This window comes from Globicephala melas, chromosome 16 (genome assembly GCF_963455315.2).
Source record: "Globicephala melas chromosome 16, mGloMel1.2, whole genome shotgun sequence".
In the NCBI taxonomy this organism is placed as follows: domain Eukaryota; kingdom Metazoa; phylum Chordata; class Mammalia; order Artiodactyla; family Delphinidae; genus Globicephala; species Globicephala melas.
In genome coordinates, this window is record NC_083329.1 from 58,433,321 (window position 1) to 58,445,935 (window position 12,615).

Genomic DNA, 12,615 nt, shown 5'->3' on the forward strand with positions numbered 1-12,615 from the left:
TCCCTGGTGGTGCAGTGGTTGAGAGTCTGCCTGCCGATGCGGGGGACGCGGGCTCGTGCCCCGGTCCGGGAGGGTCCCGCATGCCGCGGAGCGGCTAGGCCCGTGAGCCATGGCCACTGAGCCTGCGCGTCTGGAGCCTGTGCTCCGCAGCGGGAGAGGCCACAGCAGTGAGAGGCCCGCGTACCGCAAAAAAAAAAAAAAAAAAAAATCTTTGAGTAAAACCAACCTTCACTATCACCCCCACCCCACTCCCCATGTGCACTGGGACTCTGCTAATGGTCCCAGGGGTGTGCATGCCCCAGCTAGAGAGAGATGATTATAAGTGATTCCACGGGTCAGGTCCAACACCAGCAAGGTCACCATTCCTTCTTGGAACCTGGGCTCACAGCTAACAGTGCAGAAAAATACAGAGTTAAAAAACCAACGTAGGGCTTCCCTGGTGGCGCAATGGTTGAGCGTCTGCCTGCCGATGCAGGGGACACGGGTTCGTGCCCTGGTCTGGGAAGATCCCACATGCCGCGGAGCGGCTGGGCCCGTGAGCCATGGCCGCTGAGCCTGCGCGTCCGGAGCCTGTGCTCCGCAATGGGAGAGGCCACAGCAGTGAGAGGCCTGCGTACCGGAAAAAAACAACCAACCAAACAAACCAAGGTCAAATTCCCAGCCTGAAAAAACCCAAGATCAGCTGCATGTGCAGGAGGTCCCTGGGGAACTACATTCAATACAAGAGCTTGAGGTGGCTGAAGGTGTGAAATGAACAAAGTCCAATAGATGTTGGGAATAAAGATGTAGGTTCATGGTAGAAACAGTTTAGAACTGACTTCGAACCACCTTCCACTGCAGGGTTAACAATAATATTTAGCTCTTGTCTAGAAAAGCTACCACTCACTTTTCATCATTCATGAGGCATGACTGCTGCAGCATCCAAATTTTCACCAACCATGTTAATATTTACACTTCCAGATTGTTTAGTAGGAGTTAGCCTGGAGCTGTCTTGAGTTGAGGGGTAAGATGATTCTGAGAAAGGGAAAAAGCACATGGCTTCTAAGACACCAATCTACCTGCTTCTATGAGAAAAGAGAAGGAAAATGCAAATATTTCATGTAGCTATAGCAGAGCCTACAGAAGACTGTGCCATGTTTGCAGTGTGGATAATTAGCACGAGAGCATCTAAAAACATTCAGTGACCCCAAGAAAGAAGAGCAATTTCTAAGAGACCAAATGTCCAGCATCAGGGCAGCTGACACTCTAGAGGACAGAAGGAAAAGAACTTTCATCTCTAACTAAGGTATCCTAGCTCTCACTTTAGCTGCTAGAAGGAGAAACCATCAAGTACCAGAAATATCTCACTAAACCACAAGAAAGAAGAGGATTGTGCTATTGGCAATAACAGGAACCAAAGCAGAGAGAGGGTGATTTTCCAAATAGACTTCCTGGGCTGTGTACATGGCTCTTCATCCTTTCTCAGCAAGAAGAGCTTCATTACTTACCTTACTGGACCATTTGCGAGCTTCATCATGGAGCTGCCTGGCAGCCATCATCATTGGCTGGTTAATCACCTCCCCAGCTTTCTGCTCAGGGAACTCTTCATCCTTCTCCTCTGGTGGTGGGGGCCTGGGAGGAGGGACCTCACCCTCAGGCAGAGGTGGTTTGGGAGGAGCAAGCTCATCTGTCAGCTAAGAAAGAATTACCAGGTTGTAAGTAAAGCTCTAGGAACTACTCCCCACCAGAATTTTTTCCTTTCCTTTAAAAAGCATCCCCAAAAAAGCCACCCACATTCACTCCATTTAAGACCATCCACACTGATCATAAGGACCACCTGTTTCAATCTCAACAGAAGCATATTTTCTTCCTTTTTTCTCCACAAAAAGTTAGCACCTACTGTTTTGGACATATCCCAGAGAGGCACGCACAGCCCTACTGGGCCAAGGATCCTCAAACGAGATCTAAGTTCTGGTCCTGACTCTGTTGACGGGCAGCTGCATAAGCAACAACTTCTCCCCTGGGCCTTGGGTTTCTCAAAGGGTTTATCAGTGAGGAATATCTAGACCAAATGACCTCTAAGTTCTTGATTCCAAATGTCAGGACTCTATTGATCACATAAGAATCCATGCCCCAGAATAGCCCTCCCTAGCCACCCACCAACAGCCCAGCTGAAAAGAATCAAGTCAAATCAAAAAAGAAGCGTTGAAGGCTAGGGAAGCACTGTTCATTAGCTATGGGCACAGTGACCCAATTTTGTCCTCAACAAACTTAGAAACTTAAATATGGAAAAGTAAATTTGGGATATTAAATATGGGAAAGTATATCAGGGACAGTAAATCAAATTATTGCCTTGATAAGCTATTCCCAAGGACAAGCTATTTCCAATACTGTCAGAGAAAATGTCTAAAAATAATGACTATTTCTGATTCTAGGATTTGTATCTGCAAGCTATTGCTCAGCTTTCCTCCCCCTAAACCATTTACCTATGGAAGAAAAAATTCATGGTACTTTCTGGGGCATCAAAAGATTTAAAATTATAGTTAGGGAAAAATTAACTTTTTTTTAAAAAAAAGGATTTTATTACTTTTGCTACTAAAAAAAGTCAAATGAAGGAAAGAAGAATGTACACAAGAGTCTAACCACCTCAGGTTTGTCATCATCAACTGGGAACACATAAATTCTCACCACAAACTGTGCAGATTATTTTCCCACTCCTCACTAACTTGCCCCACTAACTAACTCATCACTCATCACATCCACACTTACCACAGCCAGCTCCTCTGCTCCAGTCACTTCCCATTAGAGCAGGCCAACACCAAAGACCCCCACTTACCCAGCACACGCCATGCATAAGCACTCGGTTAATACCCCGCCAGATTCAAGAATGAAAGTCGAGTTGTGCCTCTGACTGAGCTTCAAGTAAAAGTTAAACAAAGCTACCTAGTGACCGAGGCTCCAGAACAGCCTACCTCTCTCTTGCTACAGTCCCGACACCCTGCTGCTCAATTCTCCCAAACTCTCTGAATCTACTTACTCGGAGCTGTTCAAGGTCTGGCGGAGGAGGCGGGAAGTCAGGCTCCTGAGGTTGGAAGGCTTCTCTGACCTTGGCCACTGCTCCCAGGATCCGGTATCCCGAGTCCAGGAAGCTCTTTTGCAGGCCTAAACACAGACACCCTCACTTTCAGTTGGGTAGGTCAGTGCCCTGGAGCACTGTCTGTCCAGCAGAAGAACTGGTTTCCAGTAACAAAAGCTGGATATGAAGCTGCCAGTAAGCAGCACAGGCAGTGACTGAAGGGGAAGGGAGGTAAGAGCCAGGCAGATGCCCTGAGGCCTGCAAAGAGTCAAAAGTGGCACAAACCAGCTGATCCCTGTAGTGCTCAGGGCGCCTTCTTGCCTGTACAGCTAACAAGTACTCAGCACATTGCCGGGCCAGGAACACTTTGGGCTCAGGTGGTGCTCATCACCTCTCATGATAAAGCAGTCGAGAGATAAGCCTGCCCCACTCAGAACAGGGGAGATGTCAAGTTTCAGATGGGGCACACATTCCCTGGAGTACTTCTCACCTTTCTCCCTACTCCTTTGCTCCACTTGGCATTCAGCATATTAACCCCTACATTGAGCTGCTGCTACTGTGTCCAGTCACCCAGAATTAAAGGAATCTACTCAAACTATTAGAAACTCCAATTAGGAAACTGAGCACATCTTCAGTGATGGTGGGTTGAGAAAACCAGAAAGATTTTACCTGGGCTAGGGACGAACAGGGCAGCCCCTCCTTCCCATTCTCTCACACTGAGTGGATTCTACTCATAGAAGAGGCTAGAAACACTAGAGGCTCACAGGAGGAAGGAATTCAGATGTTTCCAACCAAAAAGGAGTGGTTACATCTTTAGCAGTAATGAAAATATGACCAAAATTCAGCTAAAGAAAACACAAACTCTTTGGTGTAGGATCAAGATCAAGACCTAGGAGACCCACAGGTTAACTTAGGCTTTCCAGATTTGACAGAAATAATGAATGTTGTCCAGAGAAAAAGCATTTTAAGAAAAGCAGAAGGTATGCCAGTTACATAAGCTAAATGGTTGATAAATTGGTTATTATGCATCTTTTGAGAAATTTCCAAAATAATGACTAAACAGGACCAGGAGTTATTTAATCAGACATTAAGAAAGCACAGAGAGACTTCCCTGGTGGTGCAGTGGTTAAGAATCCGCCTGCGGACACAGGTTCAATCCCTGGTCCGGGAAGATCCCACATGTCACGGAGCAACTAAGCCCGTGCGCCACAACTACTGAGCCTGCGCTCTAGAGCCCACAAGCCACAACTACTGAGCCCGCGAGCCACAACTAGTGAAGCCCGCGTGCCTAGAGCCCATACTCCACAACAACAGAAGCCACAGCAATGTGAAGCCCACATACCGCGATGAAGAGTAGCCCCCGGTCGCCGCAACTAGAGAAAGCCCACACACAGCAAGGAAGACCCAACGCAGCCAGAAACAAATAAAAAATAAAATTAAAAAAAAAAAGCACAGGGAAGTTGGTCCAGAGAAACTAACTTACAATAACCCTGCCAATATTGCAGAAAATATTCTGTCCAACATATTTTGAACAGAGAAAGCTTAATATACTATCCTCAAACTAAGTATCTGTAGTTTTTGCTCCCAGGTTGTGTCATGGTTGTGGGGTGCATCTTCTCTCCCCACCCTGTCAGCTTCCTGAATTAACCTCTCAGCTCAGGTGAACCACACCATGCATTGCTTACCAGGGTCAGAAATGTTTCCTGCCACAGCCTTTGCATCCACCACCATTGGGGAGATGGTTTTGCTCAATTCGTCAGAGGCGGCTTTCACGGCCTCTCGGAACTTGGGATCCTCAGAGTTCTCCACCTCCCTCTTAGCAACCAGCAGGATCCGGTTGGCCCGACGAGCAATGCTGGTTGCCCCAGCGACCAGCATCTGAGGCTGAATATTGGCCATGGCGACTTTACACTTGTCCAGGTCTTTTTTAATTGCTTCTTCGGAAGCATCCAACAGAGATTTGGTGTCAATGGCTTCGTCCACCAGCCCTGTCCGGAGAACAGAAATGGAATTTAGTTTCTATTTTAGAAGAAGAGAGACTCCAAAACCCTGTTGTCCACTCAAATTTCTCACGTGAAAGTACAACACCCATAATTCTCACCTTCAGCTCAAAACCCTTCTTACACAATCAAAAGCTTCCAGGTGATCACCATTGTAAAAAAAAAAAGTGAGAATGTAGCCCAGGAGGCCATACAGACTCACAGCATTTATACCAACCGTGGTCACCAGCCTTCTTGTATCTACCACAGACAACCAGAAACGCTTTGACATCAGGAGGAAACAAGGATTGCGTCTGAAACCTTCACCGCATCAGCACCACATTATCTGTTAACAGTGTTTTCTCCCTTCCCGTCTCACTCCCCAGCCATCTGTTGCTTATTGGCAGCTTGCAGTGCCCAAGATGAGCCACGCAGAGGATTCCAATAACCCTAAGCCTGTTTCTTGTTTCTGTTACCTCTCTTCAGACACCTCAGGAGCTCCACTTTCATCTCTGGCTGCTATGGACCCCTGTCCCAGCAGGTTCTGCAGGGAAGCCGAAGAGCCTACATTCCTCATCTCTTCCTCTCCCATCCCTCCCTCCAAAGAGAATGAAGAAGATTCAGAGGTGCCACCTCTATCGCACAGACACAGGTTTGTCAGTTGTTGGTTTCTCCTTTTTTTAAAAAAAAAACTACGTAGTTGATAAGTTGGAGGAAACTCTGAGACAAGTTGTATTAAATGGTAGCTATTGTGGTTCCTTGAAATGTGAACCTGCTGAAAATGACAGGGACACTTACTGTATCCACAAACACCGCCTCTCAGCCTCTGAAACCAAACTCTGGCTCAGACAGAGAAAAGACACTATTCAGAGAAGATAGGAGCTGTAACAATAAACATCACACCGGGAGGGCCACATTAAAATCAAAGAGACTCAAAGAGTCTCTCTTCGGACAAAGTTGCAAGGCTTGAATGAGAAGCCGCTGCTGCTCAGCGGCCTTAATCAGGGCCAAGTACACTGTCGAGCACATGACGGTCCCTTTATCCAATTACAGCTGAGTAACATAACTGGTCCTGTTTGAGTTTCTCAGTCTCATGGATCAGACAGGAAGAATTTTGCACACAACTCTACCTGTCATTTTTTCAACATTATCGATCCACTGGTTCTTCATGGTCTCAAAATGTTCATAAGCAGCTTGATTTCCGGGATTCCTAAGTAAGATGCGAGCCGCTGAGACGACCTGGCAATGACAAAACAACCTTTAAACACCACTCAAATATAAACCTTCAGCAAAGCTTCCCCCTCTTTACCTACAGGTGGCACTATAAGGCCAAAAATCGGTGAGTCTCTTTTCAGACCAAGCACTTTAGTTTGGTCTCATAAACAGCTCCCCAGAATGGGCCCTCACAAAAGATTTTACAGTTACAGCCTGATTTTAAGAAGGTAATAAAGTGACAAAGTAAACGGGTGTTTGCTTGATACTTCTGAACATACACAAAACGGACAGATACTTAAGCCTCATCTTAAAAAGCACCATTAAGTTCATATGATTCAACTTTATATATAGTGCATATTAAAAAATATATATATGTATATAAAAATTCATTAAATTCTACCACACTGTTAAACAGAAAGGGCATGCCATCCTGTGAAATTTTCAACATCTTAATATCTACTTATCCTCTTTTTATGATAGCAGCTCTTAAGTAAAAGTTCTATCTCTTAAAAAAAAAAAAAAGCACCATTAAGAATGATACTAAAGATTACTTAAAACAGATTTATAAATATTTATTAAAAATAACTGTCGGACTTTCCTGGTGGCGCAGTGGTTAAGAATCCACCTGCCAATGCAGGGGACACGGGTTTGATCTCAGGTCTGGGAAGATCCCACATGCCGCAGGGCAACTAAGCCCATGTGCCACAACTACAGAGCCTGCACTCTAGAGCCCGCGAGCCACAACTACTGAGCCCACGTGCCACAACTACTGAAACCCGCACGCCTAGAGCCCGTGCTCCGCAACAAGAGAAGCCACCGCAACGAGAAGCCCACGCACCGCAACGAAGAGTAGCCCCCACTCACCACAACTAGAGAAAGCCAGCGTGCAGCAACGAAGACCCAATGCAGCCAATAAATAAATAAATAAATGAATGTTCCTTTAAATAATAACAACTGTCTACAGTTAACAAAGTGCTTTCACATCCACTGTCTTACTAAATCCTCACAACAAGCCTGTGAGAGAGAAAGGACAGTAATTTCTCCACTTCACAGCTGCAAAAACCAAGACGCAGAAAATTTAAGTGACTTGCTCAAGAGCTCCCAGCTAGTCAGTTGCAGCACTTGGGAAAGGAACTAACATTTACTGAGTATTTGATAAGTTATAGGCTGCACAAGCATCTTCTTAATCCTCAGAACAATCCACTAGGAAGGAATTATCTCCATTTTACACAAGGAAACTCAAAGTGACAGAGGATTCGAATCCAGATCTGTCTCCAAAGTCCTTGCTCTTTCCATAGTTAGTGTCTTAAGCCTAGTGCTGTTTCTGTTTTTTCAGAAATCTCAGTTTTATAGAGAAATCCTACGTTTTATGTTCTATGTTTTATGGAAATTTTTAAGGAAAGTTAGACATGTTCATATTTTATGGACTTCTTTTTAAAAAGCTAGACAAGTATGATTTTTCAAGAGAATCTAACTTGTTAACATGCCACATTGGCAAAAGTTGAACAATTAAGAGACAAGCTTATTTCCCCTGTCTCTGCCTACAAGCTCCCCACCAAATCTAGTATCATAGATTTCTAAAGCCCAGACAGTTCCTAATGTACCACAGGCACTCAAGAAATATCTGCTGAATAAATGAATGAAAAGATAATGAATTTTCTGTAATTTTATTGGAAGAAAAAAATGCACAAACATCACACTAAACGATGTTGAAGAGATCTTTTAAGAACATCTATCATGTACTAGAACTTTAATTCCTGTCCAAGTTGTTTTCTTTTGTTCCCACTCTTCCAATATTCTGTTTACAGTACATTAGCTACATCTTGGTTATATAATTAAATAAAAAAGAAAAATTATGGCCACATCTAAAATTTTTAAAATACCATCAAAGAGATGTGGGGAAAGGCATAAGCTCTAAAATCAAAATAAACTAACCTCCCAAGATTATTGAATTTTTCCCTAATTATGCATGGGAGGGGGGTGCTTTACTAGTTTTTTCTACTTTCAAAACTAATCATGATCACTGTAAAAAAATTCGAACAATATAAAAATGATTTAGACATTAAGGGTATGTGTGGATTCTTTCATGATATTTTATAGTAAGTGTTCAAAAATGTATAGAAACTGTTCTGTAACTAACCTTCTTTACTCAATATGGTGTGTACTGACATGATGAAGGGGGAGTGAAACCCACCTGGGGTGTGAGTTCTCGGGCTGTCTTCACTGAGGCCTGAATGCCTTCCACCGTTGATTTATTAGCAGTTCCAACAGCAGCCGCCTTCTCTGCCGTGGCCCCAAGCCTTCCTGAATGGTTTTCAAAGTTAGCTGCCCTCTCATCAAATACCTTGAGGAACAAAGACATTAAGAAAATTTATTGCAATAAAATGGGTCAGGCAGCCTAAGAAAAAGTCTCTCTTTAAGCAGAGGCAGCAACTGCTTCAGCAAAGACTTTACAAGTTAATAAGACAACAGTCACATCGAGTCTTGGCCTTGCCGTATCTCCTCAGAGGTTTGGCCATAAGCATCACATGCATCCAGGCAAGTGCACACACACCGTTGAATTTCAGCGCAGTCAATGCTTACCAGGTGCAAACAGGACGTACAGTGCTGTGCAGTCTGCAATAAGGAGTTCACAGAATCCAAAGACTTAAATAATCCCTGTTCACAAAAGGCTTATCCCCTAGTTTGAAGAGTATAGAAAAACCTACTCCAGGTTCCAGTGCAGGTGGCTGGATGCATTAAAGGCCAAGAATATCCAGAGTCCTAACCAGAGCTCCAGCCTCCTCAGGGCAGCTTCCCTCACATATCCCATTACCATTAATGTTGTAAAAGCTCTGCCCCTGACCTCCATGGGAAAAATGATAGCTGGTGCTCACACCCACGCCTGACACAAGGGTAAGGATGGCTGACTTCCATCACCCCAAATGCAAAACCATCTACTGAATTGTTCATTCAGTTCACATATTGTTAAAAAGTTAACTTCTTCTTCGACATGGATATTATGCAAGGTCACATACCACGAAGGGGACAATTTAACTTAGACATGAAAGTTCTTCTGTCATTTGTTTGGATCACATTATTAGAATTGATGCTTGAGGCAAGGTATATCCAACAGCCCTGGGTGAGCTTTATATTATACACAGAGCACATTAGGAACTGCCTGGCAGAATCTACCCTCTTCTTTGCCTCCTCCTGGAGGTCTACCTGCCCCTACTTGGAGACAAGTTCTGGCTCCCAGCAGACAATCTCTGAAGGTCTCCTGGTCCAACAACAGGCTCCAGTCTCATTGCCAGGGTTCTATGTTTATGCACGCAAGTCTCTTCCCCATTCTGACCTCTTGTTTGGATTCAGCCAGCTGGGTTCTTGCCATTTAATGCTCAGGATCTCTTCCTAAATCTCTAGCCCCCTGGTCCTCTTCTCCTGGCCTCAGTCCTTGTTTCTCTCCTTGGCTGGTCTCCCACTCTGAATCTATAAGGCTTTGCCAACTTTGGTTCACCATTTCAACCCCAGTCTATGTCAGCTGCTCCCTCTGATTTACCCAACTGCTTAGCTTGCTTTTCTTGTCACTCAACCAAACTGTACTGAGCACCTACTATGTGCCAGGCCCTGGAACAGGTGCTGAAGATACAAAGATGAATAAGACATAATTTCTGCATCTCAAGGATCTCACATCCTAGCAGGGTTAAAAAGGCCCATAAACAGATACCTACAATAGTTGTGTGCTATGTGCAATAGTAAAACTAAGCATTGATACTTGGGAGGAAAAAGTAAGGCACTTAGACTATCCAGGAAGTAAAGGATACTAGAATAAAGGATAAACAGAAATTAGCCAAAAGAGATAAGGGGACAATAATTAGGTAGAGAGACAGAAAGAACAAAGACATGGAGAAAAGAAAGGACAGAGTACGCAGGAAACTATAAGCAATGAGGTATTGCTGGGGCATGAACTGAGAGGTGGGGTTTGGGGGAAACAGGGGTAGAGGGAGTATTAGAAGCCAGATCACAGAGCTCTGGCTTTCTCCTCTGTGAAAAGGAAGGGCCACTGAAAGGCTTAAGCAGGAAAATATCAGGGTCAGATCTGTATTTTTATTTTATTCATGCCCTAGTGATGGATTCAAAGACCAGTCTCAGCTGTGTAGTTATAAAGGCAGCAGGGAACAAGGATCAGAACTAGAGCCGTGGCAACATGAATAGAAATTAGAGAGAATTCAAGACGTATTTGTGAGATCAAATTAGCTTGTCTTGCTTTATAGATGTGGGAAGATGAAGGGAAGAGTCAGTGGCGACTCACAAATTTCCAGCTGGAAGAAAACAGGAGGACAACACATGCTGAGGTACCCATGCAGCATCTAGGTAGAGATTACCAGCAGACAGTTTTGTCTGCTCATCAGACACTCAGATGTCTGGAATGAAAACACAGCACATCACCCCAGCCTAAGGGGACCATGAGCTGAACTGCCCAGTAACCTAGCCTAGAGAAAGAAAATGGGGGTCATTAGCAAATAAGAATAACATAAACGTCTGCTCACCAGTTCTACATTGTCTTGGGTGCCTGACCCAATCCTTTCTCCTTCACTACCAATACTATAGAAGATGGAAAACCAAATACTTGCTTTCCTAGATTCCTTTGCAGTGAGGTAGCCATGTGACAGCATTCTAGCCAATGAGACATACACAAAAGTCTCCTGGAGGATTTCTGGGTGAGCGTTTACTTTCATTTATTCAGCACCAAGGATGTGTCAGACATTGTTCTAAGAAATGGGAATAAAGTAATGACAGAACAAAATCCCTGCCCACATGGAGCTTTCATGCTAACGTGAGGAAAACGAGGTAAATATGTAAGTGTTGATAAACACGAAGGAGAAATGTAGGATGTGGAGATTAGGGAATTTCTTGGGATGGGCTTGGGGTGGGGTTGCGATCTTAGGTGGTGACCCCAAAGTGACATTTCAGTAGAGAGCTGAGGAAAGTGAGCGAACAATTATGCAGTTATCTGTGGGAGGACCAGAGAGAACAACAGCAAGGGCCCCAAGGTTAGAACATACAAACATAAACAAGGAATACTGGGAATACAACGCAAGAAGATCAATGCAGAGACAGGAGCATGAGGGGGAAGAGAGGCACCACACAAGGTCAGACAAGTAGATGGCGGACCAGATGCAGTGGTGTGACGAAGCTGCTGGTACCAACTCACGCAAGCTCATAAGAGCCAAATGTGCCCATCTCTTCCCGACTCTGCTTACAGTGACTTCACATTGAAACAGCCATCATGGGAATATTTACATCATGGAAATTAACAAACATTACAAATCAGGGCCTTCTTGTTTTTGTTTTGTTTTGTTTTTTCCTGTGTCTACCAGCACATCACTGGCCTTACTGTTCATTGTAAGGACTCTGGCTTCACTCTGGGACAGGGAGGAGTAATCTGAAGGGTTTGAGTAAAAGAATGACATCAAATGATTTAAAAGAATTGCCCTGACTTCTGTCTGGAGAATAAAGTGTCCTAAGGGGACACTAAAGGGAAGGTTATAACTAGAGGGACAGTTATTCTAGTTGTGACTGGAATGCCCCCACTGCTCATTTCTTACTGCCTTGAACATAATGCCTAGGGCTGCATCAGCATCTCACATCATGAGGAAAAGATCAAGAAAATCAGAGAGATGCCAGCTTTCATGGCATCAAGCTGCTGAACCAATGCCAAGGCTACCTAGCTCCATGTTTCTTGTTATGTGATGAAAATAAAACCCACTTGTTTTCATCTCTGACAGTCAGGTCTTCTACTGCTTGCAAGTGAAGACACGTCCTAAAGACATTCCTAAGCGACATACTTGGTGACTGAAAGAAGAAGTGGCAAGGCCTTTCTTCCCTCTTCTACCTTTCCACCCTTCATCCACAATTTCCCAACCACTCCTGACATACACTGCAGTCACATTTTACCTTTACACACACACATACACATACATATACATATACATATGGCTGGCCAACAGAAGAAATGGAAGACCTCAGATACCCACCTCTTCCCTATTGGGTGCATCAGGAGGGGCAGTGGCTGCCACTGCCAACAGCTTGATGGGAGTTGTAGTATCACTGAAAACATCTGACACCTCCTGAGTCATGGCCTCCTGCATCCGGGCTTTCAGATCCTTAAAAACATTGTTTAAAAATGAAAATTTCCAGAAATATCCAAAAAGCACATCTGCCATTGTCCTTCCTTCACTGACACATTCATTCATTCAGTGTTTCATTCAACTTTATCAGCTATGAGTATCAACTGTGTACAAAGCACTGAGCTAGCATGAAACAGGTGTAAGAAGTGAATCCTGCCCACATGACCCACATTTCCCTAGACTGTTCCACCCAAAC

The 12,615-nt window shown here is 44.3% G+C and overlaps 1 protein-coding gene across 2 annotated transcripts in view; it reads right to left on the minus strand.

Moving 5' to 3' along the window:
* The window catches only part of VCL (vinculin), a 99,600-nt gene that overhangs the window by 7,449 nt on the left and 79,536 nt on the right, over nt 1-12,615 (minus strand). For both annotated transcript variants that reach the window (XM_030862673.2, XM_030862675.2), the window contains exons 13-18: nt 12,267-12,395; nt 8,444-8,593; nt 6,165-6,273; nt 4,741-5,043; nt 3,017-3,141; nt 1,488-1,673 (exon numbers count right to left, since the gene is read on the minus strand). In XM_030862673.2, the coding sequence (XP_030718533.2) occupies nt 1,488-1,673; nt 3,017-3,141; nt 4,741-5,043; nt 6,165-6,273; nt 8,444-8,593; nt 12,267-12,395 (1,002 nt within the window). The remainder of the gene's footprint in view (nt 1-1,487; nt 1,674-3,016; nt 3,142-4,740; nt 5,044-6,164; nt 6,274-8,443; nt 8,594-12,266; nt 12,396-12,615) is intronic.